The 26,878-nt window shown below is 45.5% G+C and overlaps 1 protein-coding gene across 4 annotated transcripts in view; it reads left to right on the top strand.

Annotated features, from left to right (window-relative positions):
- The window catches only part of ACAA2 (acetyl-CoA acyltransferase 2), a 38,509-nt gene extending 27,346 nt beyond the window's left edge, over positions 1 to 11,163 (top strand). For all 4 annotated transcript variants that reach the window (XM_086373453.1, XM_086373454.1, XM_086373456.1 and 1 more), the window contains 5 exons: positions 1,552 to 1,727; positions 3,184 to 3,313; positions 7,339 to 7,409; positions 9,417 to 9,571; positions 10,745 to 11,163. In XM_086373453.1, the coding sequence (XP_086229579.1) occupies positions 1,552 to 1,727; positions 3,184 to 3,313; positions 7,339 to 7,409; positions 9,417 to 9,571; positions 10,745 to 10,829 (617 nt within the window). In that variant the 3' untranslated portion in view covers positions 10,830 to 11,163. The remainder of the gene's footprint in view (positions 1 to 1,551; positions 1,728 to 3,183; positions 3,314 to 7,338; positions 7,410 to 9,416; positions 9,572 to 10,744) is intronic.
- The last annotated feature ends 15,715 nt before the right edge of the window (positions 11,164 to 26,878 follow it).

The raw sequence follows: 26,878 nt of genomic DNA, 5'->3' as shown, positions 1-26,878 counted from the left end.
GGTAGAAGACTCTGAGGGCTATGATACAGTCTCTTGGAAGTGCTAGTTCCCTGGGGCAGAGGATGTGGTCCCCCAAGAGGCATCTTATACTCACAAGAAGGGGATGGTATGTTTGGGAAAGACTCATTGGGGATCCTTTTATGACTTCCCTCTCCCATTCCTAATTGAGAATCATTGCATCTGCCTCAGAGACCCAGAACTAGCCCAAGGCCCCAGCTGTGGTGCCCTTGTGTAACACTGCACACTGCTGGGGAGCCAGTCCAAAATGGGCAAAACGACAGCTGCTCTTTTATCAGTATGGTGAGTTGGAAAATGTGTTAGTCCCCTGAAAAGAGTTTTGAAAACTAAACTATTATAAATGAGCAGACACTTTATTTAGGGGGTATTAAATAAGTGAAATAGTGAGGATAAAGTTCATTTTAGTATTTCAGATGGATAAGTGGAATGGAACTGATCCAAGTCTTCCTGTTTTTAGTTACACATTTAAGTGAAAGGGTATTGGTCTAAAGGTCAAGAGTTAGTTTGTTTCTAGTTTTGCCGCTGGCAGATTTTCTGACTTCAATCATTTATTTACCAAGCATTTATTCACTGTGCTAATAATAGAGGTAAAAATATTTGCCTTCCCTTTTTCTCTAACAGAATTGTTGTGAAAAACAAATGAAGTGTTAGCCTGTTATGAAGTGGCATCAACTTTAAGGTGGTATTATTTCTAACTTGGGCTCCCCAGGTAACTCAGTGGTAAAGAGTCACCTGCCAGTGCAGGAGACATGAGTTCAATCCCTGGGTTGGGAAGGTCCCCTGGAGGAGGAAATGGCAACCCACTCCAGTATTCTTACCTGGAAAAGCCAAGGATAGAGGAGCCTGGAGGGCTGCAGTTCATGGGGTTGCAAAGAATCAGACACTACTGAGTGACTGAGCATGCATGCATCCTAACTTACTCTGTTTCTGAAGCTTTAGATTAACTATCGTCCACTCCAGTCAATGGGGTTGGAAGTAGATAAGCTGTTTTACTTAGAACTGTGTCAGTAATAGCACATATAATTTCTTCACATTGCCTGTCATTAAATTTCAGTGATAAATGACTTGGTGACATAGATAACTTGGTAACCTTTTTCCTTATTGTGCTAAAAACAGTTAACATGAGATCTATCCTCTTAGTAAAATTTTAAGTGTACATTCTTGTAGACTATCAGTATTAAACTATTTCGTATCTCACCCAGAGAAGTTAAAAAAGGGCATTAAATCCATTTGATGTCACTACATCTGTAGGTAGCAGACAAACACTAATAATCTAACAGTACCTTATAAAAAATGTTGTAGTAAAACAAATGTCAAAATTGTAATATTACAGAATGTATCTGCATAGGTGACAGTATATTAAATCCTCCAATAGACAAGGTAAGTTATGTAAGTAATAAAAGCTTATATTAAAGTAGACTGAGAGGAAAGGACAGAACAGAAATTAAATTGAAGGATATATTTGATTTCATTTTTCTAGTTTATGTTCTTTTTTTCTCCCCATTCTTATGAACAGTCTTTCTACTATTTTAGCTAATGATGCTGGCTACTTTGATAATGAGATGGCACCAGTTGAGGTGAAGACAAGGAAAGGAAAACAGACAATGCAAGTAGATGAACATCCTCGGCCCCAAACAACCATGGAGCAGTTAAATAAACTTCCTCCAGTGTTCAAGAAAGAAGGAACCGTTACTGCAGGGAATGCGTCGGTAGGTAGCACCTGGGCCTACCTTGAACTCTTCTTACTGTGTTCACTGCAGACTGATCAGGCAATATCTTTTAGATGCTTTTCATGCTGATCTTTAGTTACTTAGCCTAAGCTAGTAGTGTTCATATTCTGTTAATTTGGGTTTTCATACTCCAAAATAAATTAGGGGACCCTTATATAATACTCTGCCAATTTCTTAGTCTTTTCAGACTGTTAGAAGGAAATCTACCTTTTTCTTTTTTTAACTTTTTATAAGAGGAACTCAAAAGCCTCTTGATGAAAGTGAAAGTGGAGAGTGAAAACGTTAGCTTAAAGCTCAACATTCAGAAAACGAAGATCATGGCATCCGGTCCCACCACTTCATGGGAAATAGATGGGGAAACAGTGGAAACAGTGTAAGACTTTATTTTTCCGGGCTCCAAAATCACTACAGATGGTGACTGCAGCCATGAAATTAAAAGACGCTTACTCCTTGGAAGGAAAGTTATGACCAACCTAGATAGCATATTCAAAAGCAGAGACATTACTTTGCCCACAAAGGTTCGTCTAGTCAAGGCTATGGTTTTTCCTGTGGTCATGTATGGATGTGAGAGTTGGACTGTGAAGAAGGCTGAGCACCGAAGAATTGATGCTTTTGAACTGTGGTGTTGGAGAAGACTCTTGAGAGTCCCTTGGACTGCAAGGAGATCCAACCAGTCCATTCTGAAGGAGATCAGCCCTGGGATTTCTTTGGAAGGAATGATACTAAAGCTGAAACTCCAGTACTTTGGCCACCTCATGCGAAGAGTTGACTCATTGGAAAAGACTGATGCTGGGAGGGATTGGGGGCAGGAGGAGAAGGGGATGACAGAGGATGAGATGGCTGGATGGCATCACCGACTCGATGGACGTGAGTCTCAGTGAACTCCGGGAGTTGGTGATGGACAGGGAGGCCTGGCGTGCTGCGATTCATGGGGTCGCAAAGAGTCAGACATGACTGAGCGACTGATCTGATCTGATCTGTAGCCAACTAGCAAACAATGTTGAGGTAGTTTCAGGTGAACAGCAAAGGGACTCAGCCGTACAGATACATGTATCCATTCTCCCCCAAACTCCCCTCCCATCCAGGCTGCCACATGACATGGAGCCGAGTTCCATGTGCTGTACAGTGAAATCTACCTGGTTTATTATTTTACTTTTTCTTCCTCGTGTGTGCACCTCATCAGATTTCTTCTTAAATCTACCCACATCAGGATATAAGCTTTTCCTTTACATTCTTTCCTGTTCCGCTTAGTGAGCTCGTGTTCTGTGCCTGAGACAATCTCTTTAATACAGCAGTTTATCACTAGTGCTACTTGTGTTCCAGATTATGGGGCTGCTTCCCATATGTTGCCATAATCCTAACAGCACTCCATTAGCTCAAAGCTTGATGAACTATATTCTTTTATCCTCTAGTTAATCATGTGTTTGTTTCCAAGGGGGTTTCCGATGGTGCTGGAGCTGTTATCATAGCTAGTGAAGATGCTGTTAAAAAACATAACTTCACACCATTGGCAAGAATTGTGGGCTATTTTGTGTCTGGATGTGATCCCACTATCATGGGTATTGGTAAGTTTATAGTGATACAAATTGGTTCGGTTATGTTTTTGGAGATAAATCTCCTTTGGCATTCAGATTCCTGAAACAGTAGCCACATTCAAGGTCACTTTTGGGGAAGAGGAAATTGGTCATCAGTCATTTAAACAACCCATCTTTATGAAAAGCTATGCTTGACACAACAGGAAGACCAAGACCATGTAAACTCCTTGTGGGCAGTAATCGTGTCATGTTGTCCATTTAAAATATGTAAAATTAACACACAGTAAACAACAGAGAAGCATTACAAGGTAATGACAAGACAGACAAAAATGGGAGATGGGAGAGATCATGGGACGAAGTAGAGAAGATACGACCCCGCTGGGTGTTTTACACATGATTTTACATGTAGCTCATTTAATCTTCCCACAACCCTAGTAAGTGAGATTTCTTTGTGAATAGAAAAACTGAGGCTTGGGGGGATGGTCTTTTAAAGTTCAAAAGCAGTAAGTGATGAAATGGGGATGTGAATCCAAGTCTTGTCCCAGTGCTCTTTTCCCTCTGTTGCCTCAGGAAGTCAAAGAAATAATGCACCTGGCCTATCTATGACTTAATAGGAAAATGAAGAATTCTAAACAGTGCATCTCAATTGGCAGAATACTAGCAGGAGAAAATTTGGAGCTCCCTACGAATATGTATAGTCTTGGCTCCAAAAATATGAATTAGAAGGAAAACAAAAAACTTTTTGCTGGATACACTCCTAGGAACTGTAGATAATACTGAATTTTAATAGTTCCTGCATCATTCTCTGGGGAGACAGGGAGCCAATTATGTGCCTCACAAAAATAAAATTGGCTTTGATCTATCCCACCTATACCTTCATACCCCAAGAAAAAGCCTGCCCTAGGTTATAGATTCAGATTTTTGGTGAGCCAAAAGATTTTCCTATATACTTAGGCCTTTTTTGACTAACTAAATGGGTTTTTGAAGTAGGTCCTAAGATTTAAAGGGAGATCACCTATTTTCAGCCTGCCTTCTCAGAAATCCTTCAGTATAAGCCTCTAGGTGCTACTCAGATAAAAATCACTTATGTTGATTTGGGACTAAATTAATACCAGCCATGTTTGTTGCTGTGTGCTTGAGAGATTCATCTCTGTACAGAATTCCTCAGAAAGAAAGCTGGCATGTCCATACCTTGTCATTTTTCACTGTGTTGTAAATTATGTCAACCAGAACTGCAAGCTTTGGAACCATCTGTTAAAAGTCATTTGTTTTTTCTTTATTATGGTCTTAAAAACTTACTAACTTTTAGCTACCTACTGTCAACAAAGTACAACTTTTGTCTTAGAAATGAAAGATAGCTTTTAAAATTAAACATCTGTGTATTGGTATGGCATTTATCATTTTGGTATTTATGGCAGTAGTTCCCAACCTCAAATGATGATCAAAATCTAACCATAACCCCAGTCCACCTCAAAATTTTGTTTGATCTAGTAAGTCCAGGTAGAATCGTGGAATATGGGTTTTTTTCAGTGTATAGCTGGTTTTGATGATCAACCATATTTATTTGATATAGATAAGTAGTTATTTTACAGTTTTCAGTTTAACCTCTCTTAAGAGTTTCTGATACATTGACATGGTCAGTGAACAAGAAAGTTTAGTTTTTTTTCCTTCTATTCTTGGGCCTGAATATTTGCCCTGTAGTATACAATAAATGCCATTGTGGAAGAATTCTAATTTTCCTCAGGGTTGGGACAGAGCTCTGTCCCACACCATATGATGTCCTCCCCCTCACCTAAATAGCTCATCTCTCAGGTGTAATATGGGGCCAAACAAGGTAACTGCATGAAATGCACAGCTGAATAAATAAGGGAGAGTAGATTATTGAGTATGTGGTGGAGATTGATTCATCAATCCAAATTCTAAGAACAGTTGTTCTCCAGTTATGCAGTTATTCAACATATAGCAATGCTTAGCCCTGCCCAGTAGGTACAGATCCATAAAAAGGTGGAAAGCCAGGAATTGAAGGGCGCAATTAATGGTTCCAAGGAAGGACACAGTTATGGAGAAGCAGTGCTCCCTGGACCTCCCCATGAGAGGCAGTGATAGGGGATGAGTACATGGAACTTTGAGCCTCTTCAACTGGTACAGCTATAGCTTTACCTGTTATTGGGCTTCATTTGTAGAAAGACATCCTTAAAAGTAACGGGTTAAAAACCAGCTCAAAGCACTTTGGATGAGAAGCTTATAGCTACCAAAGGTACCCAAGGGTTACACAGCTATTAGTGGTAGGAGCCATTACTAGAAATAAGGTGTCCTTTCCCCAGCAAAACTACTATACCTTCCTAAGGCCCAGTAAATAGCAAAGTGGTAGGGAAACAGTCCTTTAAAAATTAGCTTGTAGCCTAGCATATTGTTAAAATTGACTATAACAATTCTAAGTTAATACTAACACATTTAGTCATGATTATGAAGGCAGGGAGGTATGAACAGTGGTTTTACATCCTCAGCTTTTAGTTGTGTGTAGCTTTCACACCTGTGGGTACTGCATCCCCTGACCGTGCTGGATAATCGATGCTCTGCTACTGACTATCTATCCATTTTCATGTCTTAAAGATACAAAGAGAATCTGGAATTAGATTCTATATTAAATCAGTAGCCCATATAGAACTGATGCTTTAAATTGGAAAGCATTTTTTGGTAGCCCTACCCATCAACAGATAATTGTCCAAGAAGCTTTTTAACTAGGTGACCAAATTAATTATTATATTTAGATTGTGTTATGCTTTTCTTGTGAAGACTGATTTCCCATTTTACCTTACATATGTTTGTGAAGCTTGTTATAAAATGTTTGACTACTTGAATTCAACAAAACACCACATATTTTTCTTTTTAGATGTTTATGGAAGTTTTATTCTCTAAGGGAGGATAGAGAAGTAGATAATCATCCCTAGCCAGATTTTTTATATTTTGGAAAGAAATATCAATTTACTTAAAATTATGAGCAATATTAAAAATAGGGTCCAATACTTTGGCCACCTGATGTGAAGAGCTGACTCAATGGAAAAGACCCTGATGCTGGGAAAGATTGAGGGCAGAAGGAGAAGGGAGCAGCAGAAGATGAGATAGTTAGATAGCATCACCGACTCAGTAGACCTGAATTTGAGCAAACTCCAGGAAATAAAGAAGGACGAAGAAGCCTGGTGTGCTGCAGTCCATGGGGTCGCAAAGAGTCAGATGCGACTTAACGACTGAACAACAAAATTGAACTGTCATTAGTGATCATCAGAAATCTGGGACTTAGAGTTTATTTCCAAAGTTTTTAAAGGTGGATTTGCATTTCTTCAGTGAGAGTTATGTTTTATTTTGAATCTCTGCCTCCTGTTGGGGTTACAAACATCTCCTTGCTTTAGCTATCTTTTCCCTGAAGTGCCTGGTAGCTTTTTATCTTGGTGTGCCCATGTGGAGATACCAGTGCTATTTCTTGCCTTTTGTCCAAAATGGGCCTGAAAATTCAAAGCATAGCCACAGTCACTTCTCTACTGGGAATGTATGATTTGTATTCCAGGAGAGTACTCAGTTTGCCTTGGCATTTGGTATTAAGAACTATCTATACATGGGAATTCCCTGGCAGTCCAGTAGTTAGGACTTGGTGCTTTCGCTGCGGTGGCCTGGTTTTGATCCCTCTTTAGGGAATTAAGATCCCTGTGCCAGTTGCACTGAGCGGCCAAAACTTTTTTTAAAAACTAAAGTTAAAAAAAATAAGATACATTTTAACAAACCGTCTATACAAAACCTCACTCCTTGGGCTGTTTGAACTCTTAAGGTCATTTATGGTAGAATTTTTCATGTTAAGTCTCTCGTCTACAATTTGCATGAACAGCTTTTCATCCTTGTCCCATTTTCTGTTTCTTACTGTCATGTCATTTAATATTGTGGGCTATCAGGGTAGCAAGATTTTTAGTTACTGTCACATTATTTCCTCCTTACTTACCTGTTTAGTAAAAAAGGAGAAATTTGATATTTACAAGATGAAATTGGTTTTTGTTCTAATATAGGTCCTGTCCCTGCTATCAGTGGAGCACTGAAGAAAACAGGGCTGAGTCTTAAGGATATGGATTTGGTAGAAGTAAGTGTTCTACATTTTTCACAACATGGAATAAGCCGTCAACTTCTATAGCACAGATGGCTTTAGTTCGATTTGTATAGGTCTTTATGTTTTAGTACCTTTAAAGTTTCCAAATGATGTGAATCTAAACAAGTATTACTTTCATTGTGTGCCTGTGTTGACAGATAATCAGGCCCTACCTTATTAAAATGCTATATTTATATCTGAATAATTCAAAGGGCCTTTTTTCCTCTACTAAAGTATAATTCTTGGGTACTTTTTATGACCTTGTAAGATTCTGCTATTAATAATACATTTTAGACTATTAATGTGCCTATTGAACTGAATTGAATGTTTGTTAAGGTGGGTGAGAAATAAATAACTTTATTTTATGGATTAAAGTAGAAAAATACAGGTAAAAAAAATTGACCTAATAGAAAAACAATAATCTAACCCCAAATCTAAGTTTCTTACACTTCTGCCAAGTTAACAGAACCCAACCCCAACCCCAAAACTTAGGTTTGGCTTTTACACCACTGTTGTGGGTTGATTTGGAATGCATCTGTCATAATTTTTGGCACTGGAAACTTAGATTTATTGGGAGAGTGATTTCTTTATGTTAGAACAAAAGCATCTTAAATGTTTAGTACAATTAAAAGAAAGGATTAAGAATATGCTTAAAGATGGGTTATATACATTCGGCGTTTGGAAAGTATTTGAACATTTTAGGTAATTAAGCTGCTTAATTACTATATTTATATTAGCAAATCAGTACCACTGAATTTCTGACTTCAGATTTCACACTTAAACCTTGAAAATATTCATCTCTGTAGAGATGTTCATCAGCATTTATAGATGTGTAAACACTCAAGGATATGCCTTTCCATACCCTGATGTGATTGTCTTTGAGACTTTTGATGATCATGAGATAGTTTTTCCTGGGTTCAAAAGCCTAGTTTCACAGCATACTCTAGGTCTCTCAGTACCTCGTGACTATATAAAATGGAAAAATAAATGTTGGATCTAAGGAAAGTAAAGCACCATCTCGGGAGAGCACAAAATATAGTAGGAGAGAACACAAGGGTAGATTTTTATCCCAGCCCTGGAAAAGCTGCCTTTTTAAAAATCAGTATCCTTCTCTATAAAATTCTCTGCTGAGATCATGTGAAAATATAATTCTGTAAACATGAAATAAGGTAATGCTCTTGCCCAGCCTTGTTAAGTGCAATGCAACAATATGAAACTTTCTAGTTCTGGCCGTGTTTCAACATGGTAACTATTCCTCTCAGGTGTCTGGCTCTGCAGGTTTATTCTTTATTGTCTGTCAGTTTCTTCTTGGAAGTATGGCTAGTAATATGGGTTAATAGTAATAATAAGAGCAAGTATTTATTGAATATTTGCTTGTACAGATAATACACTAAACACTTAATACCCATGATTTCATTTAACATTAACAGTAACTCTTAAGATGATACAACAGTCACATTTTACCAGTGAAGAAAGTTGAGTGTCAAGAGAATTTAAAGAACATGCATACAGCCAAGATTTGAACTATCCATCTGGCTCTAGAACCTATGGGTTTTCTATAGTACCCCATTGCTTCTAGTCCAGGATCCATGTGTAGTATCACTGAGGATTCCTTTAAGGCAGAGGTCCCCAACCTCCAGGATCTAGTGTTGAGTGATCTGTGGTGGAGCTGATGATAATACTAGAAGTAAAGTGCACAATAAATGGCAATGCACTTGAATTATCCCAAAACCATCCCCACCCCCACCTCCAGTCCATGAAACTGGTCCCTGGTGCCAAAAAGGTTGGGGACTGCTACTCTAAGGGATGCGTTAACACTTAAAGTATCGCTTAGTAAATACACCCATTTATGAAGAATGATTGAAGATAAAATAACCTTGAAAGGTAATTTAAGTAGGGAAAAAAAACAGGAAAGTTAGCAATCATTAGGACTGGACAGTTCTCGGTTAAAAATAAGTTTGTGAATAAGGATTTTTATTAAGTGTTTTGATTGTTTTAAAGGTGAATGAAGCTTTTGCTCCTCAGTACTTGGCAGTTGAAAAGAGTTTGAATCTTGACCCAAGTAAGACCAATGTGAATGGAGGGGCCATTGCTTTGGGTCACCCATTAGCAGGATCTGGGTCAAGAATTACTGCACACCTGGTTCATGAATTAAGGTACGTGCTAGAAATTGTTGGTTTTCAGATTTGCTGTCTTTTGTGTAAATGCATGAATTTAGGTTTCCCCAGAACAATCCAGCATTTGCCCATTCTTCCTCATAGCCCCTTGCCCTGCTTTTCTCCGTGATTTGCGCACCCCTTCTTCACATTTCATTTCACAGTTGATTTGTTGGTGTCCACTCTTGTGACACTGGCTCTTCCCCGCATGGGCCGAGTAGCCACTTGGCACGAGTTCACTGGGGGCCCAGTGTTCGTGCGGCCCACCCTCGGTGCGGGTGCACAGCAGGGAGCCCATAATGAGGCCCTGCTCTCAGGGCACTTGCATTCTAGTGCTAGTTACAGGAGTAAGACACAATTATTTCAGAAAACAAAGTGCTGATCAAGATGCTGTCCTTTAAGAAACCTAAGCAAACTGACAATTGGGGTCTAAGTTTTTCCTTCACTGTTTCCAGGGCTCCAGCCTTCTGTGCATTTGATACTTTGCAGTTTTAACAGAAGAGTTTCTCCTTCTGTACCGTGTCTTTTGGACCATTTTGTTCTGTTAGTAGGAAAATTGGAAACAAAACCAAATATGCCAGGCTTGAAAATCACTCTGGCTCCCTGTGACATTAGGGTAAATAGGACTCCTGTTTCACTCAATAATTGGGTTGAAATGAGTGATTGATTGCACAAAAAATAATTCCTGGATGGTTTCTCAAGGTCACTCTATCAGGACTGAAGAATTACAGTGGATGGTACTTTAAAGGAGTCTTAATTTTTATGAAAGGGACATGAAATATTTCTAAACTATCTGACCTTTCAAACAGACAAACTTCAGTAATTATACTTATTCTAAGGTCCATAAAAATCTAAAACAGATAAATCAAGGAGGCTGAATATTAATATTTACTCCCCCTTCTTCAACTTCCAGCCCATTCCAGTTACCTCCTGTTTTATGTTTGTTTCTACCTCCATCTTCTGTGTTGCTACACTTTCAAAAGTAAGAATACTCAGCTTTCCAAATCCTTTCTCCTCTTTTCCCCAATATTGAGGACTGGAGAAAACATTGAGCTGATGAGCTGAACGAGAATGAATATTGCAAATGTGACCATTATAAATTCTATTTAATTGATTATCTAATTCTGTACATTCTTTATTCAACTAGTTTTCAGCCACTGCTTTCTTTCTCAGGCGTCGGGGTGGAAAATATGCTGTAGGATCAGCCTGCATTGGAGGTGGCCAAGGAATTGCGGTCATCATCGAGAACACAGCCTGAGAAGAGCAGGCAGCCTGCCCTGGTCCATGCTCACATGACTTGACTAGGCCACAGTGAACCAGGTGACCTTCAGAGCAGATGCAAAGCCAGCCATGCTCTGCACTGAGAGTGACTGGGTTTGGGCAAGGCATGGTAAAGCAGAGACCCATTTATCATAAACAAGAGCCCATGCCAGAATAAATTCTCTCAAATTTGTACCAAATATGCAGCATTTCTGAACTGAAATCCAACTAATGTAGGCTTTAAAGGGAATTGTATTCTTGCCAAATAACCATCACTTATGCCTTAAATAATATGATGGCAGGGAAATTGAATAAATAGTGCCTTAACTTCAGCTAATCCTTTCCTGTTATTTCTTTTATTTTTCTAAAGTTTTAATTGAGGTAAAATACATATAACATAAAATGTACCGTCTTAATCGTTTTTGAGCACACACTTCAGTGGCATTAAATACATTCGCATTGTTGTGTGGCCATCACTACTATCCATCGATCTCCAGAGCTCTTTTCATCTTGTAGAACTGAAACTCTACACCCGTTAAACAACAGCTCCCTGTTCTGTCCTCTCTGCAGCCCTTGGCAACCACCATTCTGCTTTTTGTCCTATGAATTTGACTCCAGTAGGTACCTCGTATAAGTGGTGCTTAGTTGCTCAGTCATGTCCAACTCTTGGCGACCCCATGGACTGTAGCCCACCAGGCTCCTCTGTCCATGGGGATTCTCCAGGCAAGAATACTGGAGTAGGTTGCCATGCCCTCCCCCAGGGATCTTCCCAACCCAGGGATTGAGCCCAGGTCTCCCACACTATACGGCAGATAGTTTACTCTCTGAGCCGCCAGGGAAGCACCATATAAGTGGAATCATACAAAATTTGTCCTTTTGTGCCTGGCTTATTGCACTTAGCATAATGTTCTCAAGAATCATGCATGTTATAGCACCTATCAGAATTTTCTTCTTTTTCAAGGCTGAATAATATTCCATTATATATTCTATTATACTAGATTTTGTTTTTTCTCTCATCCATTGATGGCAGGTGGGTTGCTGCCACTGCTTGAAAGTGAAAGTGAAAATTGCTCAGTTGTGTCCAACTCTTTGAGACCCCATGTACTATACAGTCCATAGAATTCTCCAGGCCAGAATACTGGAGTGGGTAGCCTTCCCTTCTCCAGGGGATCTCCCCAACCCAGGGATCAAACCCAAGTCTGGATCGAACACTGTGGGCAGATTCTTTACCAGCTGAGCCACAAGGGAAGCCACCTCTTGGCTGTTGTGAATAAAGCTGCTCTAAACATAGTGAGCGTCCCTGGTGGCTCAGCTGGTAAAGTCCACCTATAATGCAGGAGACCCTGGTTTGATTCCTGGGTCAGGAATATCCCCTGGAGAAGGGCATGACAACCCACTCCAGTATTCTGGGGCTTCCCTGGCAGATCAGATGGTACAGAATATGCCTACAGTGCAAAAGATCTGAGTTTGATCGCTCGGTCAGGAAGATCCCCTGGAGGAGAGCATGGCAACCCTCTCCAGTATTCTTAGCTGGAGAATCCCCGTGGACAGAGGAGCCTGGCACGCTGCAGTCCATGGGGTCGCAAAGAGCTGGACACGACTGAGCTACTGAACTGAACTGGGAGCTCTTTTTTCCCTTTGAGAGGGGAAAAAAATCAAATTTGGAAATGTTCATATTAGTTCACCATTCAGTGTGATCCTTACACTAGGTGGCAGATAGGTACACTTCATCAAATTGAGGAAGTTCTCTTCTATTCCTAATGTGGTTAAGAAATTCATGAATAGTTCACTCATTCTTCAAACCGTGCTAACCTGGCATTACCACTTCACTCATCTTGTGAATGTCACCAACCACCTTCACGTTGCTTAATCCAGTGAAACTTTTCTGTCTTCATCTTTGACTCTGCAAGATAGTATGCAGGTGACTATCCCATTGTTCTGTTTTTGCAGCTGTTCTGCTGCTAAACCTCTGCTGTCTGTGGTGACCCCAGCCCAGGTCATGAGACTCATCCCACCAACACTGGTCTCTCCTCTTGCTCCAGGCTCCTGCACCTAACTGCCCTTCGGACACTTCTCTCACTAAACCAACTCCTCCTTCAAGTCCTTCCATCCTCAGTTCCAGTAAGTCAAATCAGGAATCTGGGAATTTCCTAGATTCTGCCCTCTCCCTCATCCCTCATATCTAGTCCAACAGCAAGTTTTATTAGTTCTTTCAGAATGTATCTCAAATCCATTCACTTTGTCTTTCACCTCCTCCTTCACCACTTTGGTCCGGGCTACCAGAATCTCTTGCCTGTTTTACAAGAGCCCGCCTCCATTCTGGCTCCTCTTCAATCATTTTCTAAGAAGTCACCAGGGCATCTTTTAAAAACACTAGTTCACCTTCCTCTAAAGCCGTGGCAGATTTCTCACATACTTGGAATACAGTCCAGACCCCTTTCCTACAAGGGCCTGCTCATGGGGGCCCCCAACCCCTGCGGTGATCTGGCCTCCCCTTCCCTCTTGGCTAAGCTCAGCCTGTTCCTCTGGCTCCCTGTGCTTCGCGCGTGGTTCCTTCTTTGGGCTCCTCGCAGGCGAGGCTTGCTCATCCTTCAGGACTGTGGCAGATTCCCTGTCTGTCTGCAGTGCTGTTTCCTTTGCCTTCCCAGAACACGACTCTCCCCACTTGTCCGTCAGGTCTCAGATGTGCTCTCCTAAGACAGGTATTCTCTGTTCTCCCGAGCTCCTCTCCTCAGACCTTTGTGGAATTCTTCTGCGCTTGTATTCACTTATTAGACTGTTTATTGTCTGTCTCCCTTGTTAAATTGTGAATTCCAAGCGGGCAAGGACTTCATGTGCCCATCTCAGTGCCCGGCACCGAATAGATGCACAGTAATGTGGAGGGGATGGATGGATGGATAGAGGGACAGCAGATGGGAGTGACTGAAAGCATGGGAGAATTTCTCGGAGTCACACAGACGTAGAACAAGTAGCAAGGAGCTGCTCTCACATAGTTTACCTCTTCCGTCTCCACAAATGGTCATGGAAGTGGCTGTGTGCCTCGTCGTGCACACCTCTGCACCTGTGTGTTTTCAAGCAAGAAGGGGTGAAAAGCTGGGGGCTATGCTAATGGTGCTTGTTGCCTGGCACTAAGGATCAGAACAACTGTGGGCAGTTTACTTTGAACCTAACGAACTACATGTGGTAGAGTTGGGAGAGAAAGCCAAATGCGTGAAGCTCTCCCTAGGATGACCATAGAATTTATCATCCAAACCAGGTCATTTTTGAGATGTGAATGGAGACAATAATTACCCTGGGGCAACAAGTATAAACTGGGACTATGCTAGGGAAACTGGGTAGCACCCTACCTTTAATTAACCAAAGTACATTGCAGTGACTTCGCCGAAAACTCTAGAGAGCTGAGCAAATATTGTTGAGTGTGATTGTTGGATTTAAAGTTAATTAAGTAGTTGGTCAGGGTGAACTTGTTGAGTGCTCCAGAGATAAGCAAACACTTGAAGGAGATGACAGGTCCCCAAGAAGAGTAGGGGAAACAGCCAGCACTTGGCCCTGAGACAGGAGTGTGTCTGCTGTACAAGGAGGCCAGGGTGGTGGGAGCAGGGTGAGCAAGAGAACAAGGCTGGGGAGCAGAGAAGCGCCTGGGTGCATGCCATGAAGGGCTCTACACGCCACTGTAGGGACTCTGGCTTTTAGTCTGGGTAAATAGGAGCCACTGCAATGGTAACCCACTCCAGTACTCTTGCCTGGAAAATCCCATGGACGGAGGGGACACGACTGAGCGACTTCACTTTATTTTTTCACTTCCATGCATTGGAGAAGGAAATGGCAACCCACTCCATTGTTCTTGCCTGGAGAATCCCAGGGACAGGGGAGCCTGCCGTCTATGGGGTCGCACAGAGTTGGACACGACTGAAGCGACTTAGCAGCAGCAGCAGCAGGCTTCTGAGTAGAGAAGAGATAATCATCTATTTGAAGGACTTCTCAGACTTTTCTATTAAAGTGAACCTAGAGGGATGAAGATGGAATAGGATGCTATTGCAGTAATCCAGGCATCTCGGATCTAAAGTTATCAATAGAGTGGTGAGAAGTTGTCAGATTCTGGTCATGTTCTGAAGATAGAGCCTTATTTCCTCCGGGATTGGCTGCTGGTTGGTAGAGAAAGGAGTCAAGGATGACTCCCTGGGCCTTTTCATCTCAGCCTCTGAGATGGGAAGGCTGCAGGTGGAGCAGGTATGGGGGGAGGTTCAGGAGTCCAGACATCCAAGCAGAGATGCTGAGCAGACACTTGGCTGAAGCAGTCTGGCTTTGGTATGGAGCTTGATCTGAAAGTCATTGGTATATAAGTGGGATATGATCAAGAACTTGTGGCCTCGCCATTGACAAAATAAAAAGATAACTTACAGAATGGGAGGAAATATTTCCAAATAATATGACCGATAAGGGGTTAATATTCCAAAATACATAAACAACTCATACAACTCAACATCAAAAAAAAAATTAAAAATGAGCAGAAGATGGGAATAAACGTTTTCTTCAAAGAAGACACACAGATGGCCAGCAAAGATGCTCAACGCTGTTAATCTTCAGAGGAATGCAAGTTAAAACCACAATGAGGTATCACCTCATACATGTCAGAGTGATTATCAAAAAGAACACAAATAACAAACGGTCAATTTGTAAAAAAGAGAGATCCCTCCAACACTTTTGGTAGGAACGTAAATTGGTGCAGCCACTATGGAGAACAGTTCTCAAAAACCTAAAGGTAGAACTACCATATGACCCAGCAATTCCACACCTAAGTACCAAAAAAACCGAAAACACTTAATTTGAAAAGATATATATACCCCAGTGTTCATAACAGCATTATTTACAATTGCCAAGAAAGTGTTTGTTGCTCAGTCGTGTCCAACTCTTTGCTACCATGGACTGTAGCCTGCCAGGCTCCTCTGTCCATGGGATTTCCCAGGCAAGAATATTGCCATTTGCTTCTCCAGGAAGATATAGAAGCAACCTAAATGTTCATCAAGAGATGAATGGATAAAGGAGAAGTGGTGTGTGTATATATATACAATGGAATACTACTCAGACATAAAAAGGATTGAAATTTTGCCACTTGCAAAACATGGGTGGACTTGAAGGGTATTAGTTTAGACTAAATAAATCAGAGAGAGATACTGTATAGTATCGCTTATATGTGGAATCTAAAAAATACAACAAACTAGTGCATATAACAAAAATGAAACAGACTGAGATGCAGAGCACAAACCAGTGATGGCCAGAGAGAAGAGGGGCAGGGGACTAATAGGGGAAAACCGCTATGTATGAAGTAAGGAAGCTACAAGGATACGTTGTGCAGCACAGGGAATATTGCAAGTCGCTTATAATAACTATAAATGGCATATAACCTTTAAAAATTGTGAATCACTGTTGTACGCTCAAAACAGGAATATTATACACAAGTGTGTGTGTGTTAGTCACTCAGTCATGTCCGACACTTTGTGATCCCACGGACTAGCCCACCAGGCCCTGCTGTTCATGGAATTCTCCAGGCAAGAATACTGGAGTGGGTTGCTGTTTACTTCTATACCTCAATTTTAAAAAGTTGAAAAAAAAAAAAGGATTAATGGCCTCCATTCTAAAGTGACTCATAGAAGAACAATTTTTCCTTGTGTTAACACTATTAGGTTTCCATTTTTATGACTTAAAATTCGATCCCTGAGTTGGGAAGATCCCCTGGAGAAGGAAATGGCAACCCACTCCAGTATTGTTGCCTGGAGAATTCCATGGACAGATGCTACAGTCCATGGGGTCGCAAAGAGTCAGACACGACTGAGTGACTAACACTTAAACGTAACACAATTAGGTTTTCATTTTTAGGACTTGATATTTAAATGAGAATAAGACTTTATAAAGCCAAATGTATCTGTGTCGCCCTTTTAGCGTGATCTCATTCTTTTATAAGTTTTATCATTTTTCATAATAAATGCCAGCTTTTCTACCATCATGGGGAAAAAAATTGTAAACTCCTTACAAAGTGAAAGAGGGGAGTGAAAAAGTTGGCTTAAAACTCAGCATTCAGAAAACTAAGATCATGGCATCCAGTCCTATCACTTCATGGCAAATAGATGGGGAAACAATGGAAACAGTGAGAGAATTTATTTTGGGGGGCTCCAAAATCACTGCAGATGGTGACTGCAGCCACGAAATTAAAAGACACTTGCTCCTTGGAAGAAAAGCTATGACCAACCTAGACAGCATATTAAAAAGCAGACACATTACCAACAAAGGTTCGTCTGGTCAAAGCTATGGTTTTTCCAGTAGTCATGTATGTATGTGAGAGTTGGACTACAGAGAAAGCTGAGGGCTGAAGAATTGATGCTTTTGAAGTGTGGTGTTGGAGAAGACTCTTGAGAGTCCCTTGGACTGCAAGGAGATCCAACCAGTCCATCCTAAAGGAGATCAGTCCTGGGTGTTCATTGGAAGGACTGATGCTGAAGCTGAAACTCCAATACTTTGGCCACCTGATGCGACGAACCGACTCTTTGGAAAAGACCCTGATGCTGGGAAAGATTGAAGGCAGGAGGAGAAAGGGACAACAGAGGATGAGATGGTTGGATGGCATCACTGATTCAATGGACATGAGTTTCAGCAAGCTCCAGGAGTTGGTGATGGACAGGGAAGCCTGGCGTGCTGCAGTCCATGGGGTCGCAAAGAGTCAGACATGACTGAGTGAGTGAAGTGAACTACTAAGTTGAATAATTTAAATGAAGTATGGGAGCATACATTTTTAAAGGTACTCTAACCTAAAGAGAATTCCTTTGTAATTGAGAAATAATTGAAAACATTTTTATGAAGTGAACAATGACTCTCCTTTTCCTTCCTCTCCATCTCATTTTTGATTCTTCTAGTGAGCCCACATTTTCAGAAACTGGGTTGGTTTGCAGTGTGGGCTCAGTTGCACCAGCGGTGAGCCCAGAACACTCCTCCCCCTAGGTGGCGCCACAGGCCTGTGCCGCCTGGGTTTCTTTCTCAGCTGCAGATCAAAGATGCTCTCAGCAAAGTTCTCCCAACTCTTGGTTCTTCTTGCTTCCTAGGAATTGAAGGAAGAGAAGGAACCAGCAGTAAAGAAAGCTAGGGTGGGAAGTGGGGCCAAAAACTCTGCTGGCCAGTGCTCCAAGTCCCTCTGGCCAAGGACACCACCTTTTATTTCTTTTCAGTGAAAACACAGCAGATGTAAAAGGCCCAGAGCCTAGGGAATCCAGTGTTACAGTCTCAGACCACAGGCCCCCTGAGGCACTGAGCCCTGGGTCCTGCCCAGGAAAGGTGGGGGAGAGGGGCTGGGACACCGTCGAGCAGCAGAGAAGACAGGGCAGCATCTCCACTCTGTGTGCTTCGCCGCTGTGGACACTTGGGCCCCAGGGGCTCCTCTTGTTCACTCTGGACCCTGTATTTATTTAGGGACCCCAGCTGCACCCAGCCTTTCCCAGCTGACAGAGCAAGGGTTTCCGGGAGCGGCTCACATTCTCCCCTCCACACTTTCATGGATGTGAGCCGACTCCGGAGCCGTAACCAGTGAGGTCTGAGGGCTGTGGGGTGCAGCTTGGACACATGGAGCAAAGACAAGTGGGGAGGTCTGTGTCCTGTGCCCTGGCCTACTTCCCCAGGGACAGGCACGCCGCCTTGGACTCCACATACACCCCAGTGTCTGCTCTGAGAGCCTCAGTAGGCAAACAAGATGGATATATTACTTCTCAGGGACAGGACCCAGGGAAGACAAGGCCCCTTCTGCCTGTGCAACACGTGAGAGCAAAGGAAAGGAATGAGCTCCTCCAAAGCCATCTTTTGATCCATCTTGGCACGGCCAACAAGCAGACACATTCAAGGGCCTGAAGGTTTTATATTAATAGAAGTGGCTCTGATGGGAGAAGTAAAAGCCAGACTTGTGCTCTGAACATGCAGTTCTTCCAGAGCCTTTTAGAAACACAGGACAAGATAAAACCATAAATTGCACGATAAGGGAACATGTTGATACCAGGAGCAAAAAGCAAGCTATGCTGCTATTCACACACACACACACACACACACACACACGCAGAGTTGTTCTTCACACTGGGTTTCTAGGTTGCAAAGAGAAGCTGAGTCCCTAGGAGCTGAGGCCCCCAGCAGATGAAATAGGACTCAGAGCCCAGCCACCCTTTAGGGTGGTGCCTGGTCTGCCACGTGCTGGGAGATGGGAAGGAAGGGGATGTGGGAGCTGGGGCCCCAGTCAGACCATCCCCCAGGGCTCTAAACCTGCATCTTCAGGGAGAACCAGCAGCATCTGGCAACTTAGGCAGCGTCCCAGCCTTGCTGTGGACCAAGAGCACGCAGCAGTCATTACCAAGTCTGCTTTCTGTCCCCGCAGGCAGCTCCGAGCCCACGACTGTGCGGATTTGCCCAGTCAGGAGGAAAGACAATCTACCAAGTGGGAGAAACTCTGTCCCACAGGCTTCTGTGTGTCCATGATGGGTGTGAGCTCACAGATGTGGGCCTGGGCCCACCCTCCATGGAGGAAACGAGGCCTCCTTCTGGAAAGACAATGGCTGAGTGAGGACAGAGTGAGTTATGAAGGATATGGTGGTGCTGAGCCCCTTCAAGCTTTCTAAATGGCTGAAAGAAAGTGAAAGTGAAAGTCGCTCAGCATGTCCAACTCTTTGCGACCCCATGGACTCTACAGAGTACATGGGATTCTCCAGGCCAGAATACTGGAGTGGGCAGCCTATCCCTTCTCCAGGGGATCTTCCCAACCCAGGAATCAAACCAGGGTCTCCTGCATTGCAGGTGGATTCTGTGCCAACTGAGCCATCAGAAATTGGTGCCACAGTCCAAGCAGCCATTTTGTGAGCCTGCCACTGGCCCTCGGGGTGGCAGGGTGTGGACCCTGCGCAGCTGGGACGCTCTGCGTTTACAGCAACTAACTGACCTGGCAGTCAGCTTCTTGCTCTGGAGAGCAGGGCCATGCACCATTTCCAGGGGCAGGTTATGACTCTGGAAGCCAAGAAGGAAAAGAGAAAGCAGGAGGTGCTGGGTCACCGCTGGGCTGATGACAGCATGGCTACCGAGGCCACACCCAGAGCTCTCTCAGCGCCCTGGTCAAACCCCCTCACCTGAGCTGAGCTAAGTCTCTACTTTCCACTCCCTTTAAAGAATGCAGCCAACACGTGGGACTTCTCTTCCCACTCATCCTGTTCACTTCATCCTGAGCCACCTCAGTCTCCGGGATTTCCAGACTCTGATCCCCAGCCTCGCTCTCTGGCCAGCCCCTGTATGTCTTGTCTGGTGAGACTCGCTCCTAGCCACCCAGCCCACGTGTGCTGGGGAGACCCAGAACACCTGGCTGCCTGGTGCTGCCCCTCCAGATCTGCGGACCTGTGTGCTGGGGTCCACAGCACAGAATTCTGTGACCACAGCCAAGCTGGAGTTTACTAACAAATGGCCAGAGGACGGGGAATCCTGGTTCACAGAGAAACCACAAGCCATGTTTTTCATATCACTGCTATCAGGAACTGTAAGATAAACATTATTAACCCTGAGAAAGAAAAGAAACCCACACAGAGAGTCTCTTAGAGTCACCAGAGGGCTCGGCGTACTGGTGACAAGTGATAACCCTGCCTCACGGTGGGAACATCAAGGAGTCTTCATGTTCTCCCAGGCACTGAGGGGAGGGAAGGGAGGGAAATCCGTGAGGATGTGAACCACAAGCCCCTCCTCATACAGGCTTGTGGTTTGACCTCACACTATCCACACAGTTCAGAAAACCACCCCAGAGCAGAGGCTCTGAAGTGGTACCCAGGGGCCGAACAGAAATGACTGCAGCCCTCTCTGGGAGAGCCTGCCTTCAATTAAGTAAGTTGCATCCCAGCTTTAGAGATGCTAACGGAATGAGCAGCAGAGAATCAGTCAAGTAGGATGGCTCTAATTTATAAAGCGTTGGAAAGCAATAAAATGTACCGAAGATTAAAACTGCTTGAGCGTGTCTGACTGAGTCAGATGGTCAAGCAGCCCCTGCGGTCTCCCAGGGCCATCAGTGCCCTTACGACCAGCAGTGGAGAGCAGTGCAGGCCAGAAGCAGAGAAAATAGTTTTCCTTTTGAATAGATGTAACCAAGGGAATTCCTCTCTCTGTTTGATTTCCATCCAGAGGCTGGCAGAGGAGAGAAAAAGCAAATGGCACAAAGAAAATACAAATACTGAGAACTATTGAATAGGGAGAGAGGGGTGGGGCGCGGGGGGTGGAAAGTGGAACCATCAAATCCATGGCATATCCTGCCCACCCCCAGGACTTCTAAAAGGGGCTCCTCTGCGTCTCATATAGGTAGGGGAATGAAGCTCCCCAGAGGGATCATATCTGTCTGGGAACCCATAGACAAAGCTCCAAAATGATTAAATGCAAGATGGTAGAGAATTGTAAGCCACCTGGTCTGGACTAAGAGAGTCGGAGAAAAGAGAGTCCCAGTTACGCTCAGAACTAAGGAAGGGTTGCCCTCCCCGTCTCCTCCTCCTTCTTCCTTCTCCTTCTTCCTCTTCCTGTTCTTTTCTCAAAAAGAGTGCATACAGGAGGTGAACTCTGAGGCGGGCCTCAAAGGTCTCTGATGCCCACGGTCATTAATCTTTACTTCCTGCTTGGTATGCTGTGCCCAAGACTGCAGGCTTCTCGTCCCAGCCCTCCACAGCACCCTCGCTCCACGCAAGGGCTCACTGTGAGCCTGGCCACACTGCTTCCTGGTGGCCCCTCTGCAGAGAGGTGTGGGTCTCAGTGGCACCCCCTCCAGGTGCCAGCCCCGGGGAGCACCAGGGCAGGAGGCGGAAGCACAGAACACACAGGTCAGGTAATGGAAGCCCAGTGCCCACAGCGGGCACAGGCCCCTCAAGAAGCCAGCTCTGTGCTCCCCCCTGGGGCTCTTTCTCCAACAATGAATCCTAGTCCTCCAAGTCCCAAACATCTGCCAGGCCTCATTCCCAGATACTTAATGACCATCTTCAAGTAACAATAAAAACCAGAAGGGGGGCGATTATCAGTAACATTCCTATGAGTTAAGTTCATTCTAAAGGAAGAAAAAATAAACAGTGTACACAGATGCAGAGGCTATGAGTGACCAGGAGGGCCATGTCAGAGACCCCCTTCAGGGTCCACACGGAATTCCATCGTTGGAAGCCTGGAAGGCCTGACCCCCACCCTACATGGAACCCTGAGACCCAGAGAAGGAAATGGTTTGCCCAAGATCATGGCTCCCATCAACAGCTAAGCTGGCGAAGAGCAGCTGCCCTGGCTTGCAGGCTGTAGGCAGGGTGGTCTCTCCAGGCACTGGATGCTATTCCAGAGGTCAAGCCCCTTGCAGGGGTGGTATTTTATTTTTTTCCCTTGGTGTTTTATAAATTCTCAACACTAATCTGCTGACCTCCCAGAATGCCTTTTACAGCTGAGCAAAATAAGCTGAAATATAGCCCCGGGTGTTCCTAAAAGGAATCTACAGAGACCTCACTCCTAAAACCTCCCCAGACTTTCCTCCCCAAAAGCTCCACTCCTGGGTACCCTTCTCTCAAAACATCCTGACTCAGACTTGTGGCCTTAAGAACTGTCAAAGGTCTGTCTACTTCTGCACAATCCTGACCCCGCTCCTCCCAGAAAAGTCAGCCTGATTTCTGTCAAGCGGCAGGAGAACCTAAGCTTATGTAGGTTTCTCTTTGTGGTGGCTAGCTCAGGGTATGTCACATTCACGTCACCTGGGGGTGCCTTGCACCACTGAGCTAGTAGCCCCCAGCCCCGCCAGGCTCCGGGGCCCCCCTGCATCCCGAGGCCATCCCTTGGAGGCCGAGGCGGGAGCCAGGGCAATCTGCCATCTGTGAGGACAGAACAGGACGAGAAACTCTGGGTCTTAGGTCTGCTTGTGGAGGTGGGGGAGGAAGACATGCAGAGAAAAGGGGCTGCGGAGGGGGCTGGCAGGGCAGGGAGGGGGAGGGAGGGGAGGAGACCAGCGGGGCAGTGAGAAGGCCACACCACCCCCACAGGACTCGTGCCAGGGGAGCCAGCAGAGATTGGCCTCCACCATTCACCCCGGAAACCCGAGCCACCCTGAGGGGCTCCGGACCCAGCACAGAGCGGGCGGGGGTGGCGCCGAGCCGCAGCCAGGGCCTCCCGAGCCTCCTCACACCCTGCCCGCCCAGCTGCCTGGCTGCCCAGCCTTGGGTTTCCTCAGAATGCCGTGGCCTCCGTCTCCTCCTGGTGGCAGCCGCTTTCCATGCCCACCCTAGTCCCCAGCCAGCACCCTGGAGCTTCACCGTCCCGGCGCTTCTGGCCTCAAACAACCAGAGAAACCTGAGAGCAAACCAAGAGAGGCCCCCAGCGGCCCACTCTCAGGGGTGCTCTCAACTCCTGCCTCCCTTGACCCACGAGGGGCTGAGAGTAAGCCAAGAGAGCAACCCCCAGCGGCCCAACCTCAGGGGTGCTCTCAACTCCCGCCTCCCTTGACCCACGAGGGGCTCCTGAGAGTAAGCCAAGAGAGGCCCCCAGCGGCCCAACCTCAGGGGTGCTCTCAACTCCCGCCTCCCTTGACCCATGAGGGGCTCCCACCTTTGACCCACGGGGTCAAGTTTTCACCCTCAAAATAATGGCACAGCTGGAACTGGAATGCTGACCTCCTGAAGCCCCTTCCCCGGCTTTGGGTGCCCCCTGACGCCCACCGGGGCTGTCTTCTTGGGCTTCCACCGTCTCTGCTGCTTGTGCGATGTTCTCGGGACTCACCCACTATGTGGCCTATTGGTCCAGCCCCAGCGGGGCTGCAGCGATGCTGTGACGAATCTGCTGTCTGCCCCGGTGCCTGTACGCACACCGAGGACCGGTTTAGAAGCCCAGCGGCCTTAATCCGAGGATTTTTTCTCACGGGAGATTTCCGGACGTGTGGATGGCAGCGTTTTGGTCAACGGAGCCTTGGGGCCCCTTCAGATCCTCCTCGCCCAGCTCAGGGTTGCGCCAGCTTCCAGAAGCCGCAAGAGCAGCAGCGCCTCTCACCTCTCTTCTGGTGTCCTTCTCCATGGGCCACTGGTCAACAGGACAGGGAAGAGCCCCGTGGTGTGAGTGTGTGTGTGTTTGAGTGAGAGAGTGTATGTGTGAGAGTGTGTGTGTGTGTGTGTGTGCGTGTGAGACAGTGTGTGTATGTGTGAGCATGTGTGTGTGAATGTGTGAGAAAGAGAGTGTGTGTATGTGTGAGTCTGTGTGTGCATGAATGTGTGTGTGTGTGTGTGTGAGTGTTTTTATGTGTGAGTGTGTGTGTGGGTGTGTGTGAATGTGTGTGTATGTGTACATGAGTGTGTGTGTGTGTGTGTATTGTGAGAGTGTGAGTATGTGTGTGTGAGACTGTATGTGAGTGTGTGTGTGCGTGCATGTGTGTGTGTATGTGTGAGAGTGTGTGAGTCTGTGTGTGTGAATGTGTGAGGCTGTATGTTTGTGAGTGTGTGTGTGTGTGTGTGTGTGTAGGGAGCCAGGGCTGAAGCCTGCCAGCCTGCCCGGGGAGGCTGCTCCATCTCCCCCGCCCCGCTCATATCAGGCAGCCTGTGAGAAACTCTTTCAACAAAATACTTGCTTCTTAGGAAGCGACAGACCTGAAGCGTGAGGCCTCAGGAGCGGGGCAGCGGGAGCTCGAGAAGAGCTGGAAGTAGCTGGAGCCTGGCACTTGCTTCCCAACCACGTCGTGCCCTGGTTTCTACAGTGGTCCCTCCCTCAACTGCTCCACGTGGGCCGACTCCAGAATGCCAGGGAGGAGGCGGCTGCTCTAAAAGTGGGAGAGAAAGAAAAAAAGGGTTTGCAGGAAAACAATAGCTGTCATTTCTTGATGACTTCCTCTCAGGCCCTCGGAGCTCCTCCCACCACCGGCTGGGGCAGAAACTATGGTTATCATTATCCCCCATTTCAGATAAAGAACAAGAGACACAGAGAGTTGAGGGTGGAGGGGACTTGCCCAAACTCACAGAGCTCTTTGGTCGTGGAGGCAGATCTTGAACAGGAGGCCAGACTGACCACCAGACCAGCTGCCATTGCCACCAGAGCCTTGCACCTTGGGCCCCTCACCCTTCAGCCCCGTGCCTGTCCTGGATGGACTGTCTACTAGAGGACTCCAAATCCTCCTGAGTGGGACATAGATGGGCCCCAGACTGAGCCGCTGGAGTTCATCCCCTGTGGACAGATATTCCAAAGTAGTAGGAGAAAAGGGAAGCTGAGCTCTGGCCAGAGAGGAGAAAAAAGACCACATATTCCTCACTGTTGAAGTAAAGGAGACCTTCCCAATTGTATACATGCAGAAAGCTTCCTGGAAGGTCAAAAAGGGACACCACCCCATAGTAGGTGATGTCAACCTACCCAGAGGCCTCTACACTAGAATCCGTCTTGGCTAAGAGATGCCCATGTAAACATTGGAAGGACGCCGAGATATACCAAGTACAACTCAGAACCAGGCAAAGCAAGATGATTGGCCAAAGGAAACTCGGAAGAAATGCCCCATAAAAGTGATTCAAATGACCACAAGGATGTGGCTGTTTCCGAGCCCACCCGTGTATCTATCCATGTGTACTGTAGTCCTTGCCTCCTAATAAACACTCTACTTGCTTCACTACTTTCCGTCTCTATGCGGAAACCCATTACTACACAGCGGTTGGGCCAGGGCCTTGTCACTGGCTCCTGGTCCCTGGTGGCCTGGTGGCTAGGATTCAGCATTCTCATTGCTGTAGCCTGACTTAGCTCCATGGCCTGGGAACCCGCTTCAAGCTGGCCAAGGCTGCCGAGATCATTCCCCTCATCCCAAGTGCCTCCCTGCCCCCAGACGCAGCTCCACACGGTTAATGTGAAGGTCAGTTCTGTCTCTGGCCAGACTGTAAGCTCCTTACGGCTGGAGGCATCGCATGCTTGCTGAGACCCGGAGGCCTGCATTTCCCAGACAAGTTTAATCCCGAATAATCTGGGCCGATGTCAAATCCCGTACTTGTAGCTGGTCCCCACACAGAAGAAAAGAATAAGGCCAGGCTTTTGGGATCCCTTGGGAAGGGTTGAGTGGATTTTAATGAAACTATGGGTGGTGTAGGGGTGGGGGAAGCTGTGGACATATGGGCTGAATGCCATCTGGCTCCCGTAGAGTAAGAAAATGCTGTCCGTGATAAAGTTGCAGGAGGCCTTCACATCCGTTTATCTGATCCTCACACGAGCTCTGTGTGGTGATGAGCCTTCACAGATGCTCCCCCACCCCTGCAGCATCCTTGGGCTGAAATACCGGCTGGGGTTTCCTAACCAAGTAAGTTTGGGGAATACCAAGTTAGAGGTGTAGGTTTCTTAACTGTGGGGTTTCTCAGGGCCTTTAAAAAGATAAATGCTCACTGGTCATTTGTAAGAGGATAAGGTAATATGAGAAATTCTCTGGTGGCTCAGATGGCAAAGAAGCTGCCTGCAAAGCAGGAGACGAGGGTTCGATCACTGGGTCAGGAAGATCCCCTGGAAAAGGGAATGGCAACCCACTCCAGTTTTCTTGCCTGAAGAATCCCATGGACAGAGGAGTGTGGTGGGCTACATACAGCCCATGGGGTCACAAAGAGTCGGACACGACTGAGTGGCTAACACTTTCACTTTCAAGGTAGTACGAATCTTCCCAGGTGGCTTAGTGGTAAAGAATCTGCCTGGCATTGCAGGAGATGCAGGAGATACGGCTTTAATCCCTGGGTCGGGAAGATCCCCTGGAGGAGGAAATGGCAACCCACTCCAGCTTTCTTGCCTGAAAAATTCCATGGACAGAGGAGACTAGCGGGCTACAGTCAATGGGGTCTCAAAGAGTCGGACACGGCTGAGCAGGCATGCACTGTCCATTCAATGACAGTGACATGAAGGCAGTCTGAAGATTCAGAAGGTTCCCAAAGGGATGTGACCAGGGAGCAAGCCCGTTATTGCTGAGTATCTCAAGGGAACCCACTTAGAGAAACACTTCCTAGAGCACCATAATTAGTCCTGATCCTACACGGAGGCTCCCTAAAC

This window comes from Bos grunniens, chromosome 24 (genome assembly GCF_055505025.1).
Source record: "Bos grunniens cultivar Pamir isolate PY7600 chromosome 24, Bosgru_T2T1.0, whole genome shotgun sequence".
Taxonomy (NCBI): domain Eukaryota; kingdom Metazoa; phylum Chordata; class Mammalia; order Artiodactyla; family Bovidae; genus Bos; species Bos grunniens.
Note: the sequence above shows the minus strand (reverse complement) of the source record. Positions and strands in the feature narration are given on the sequence as shown.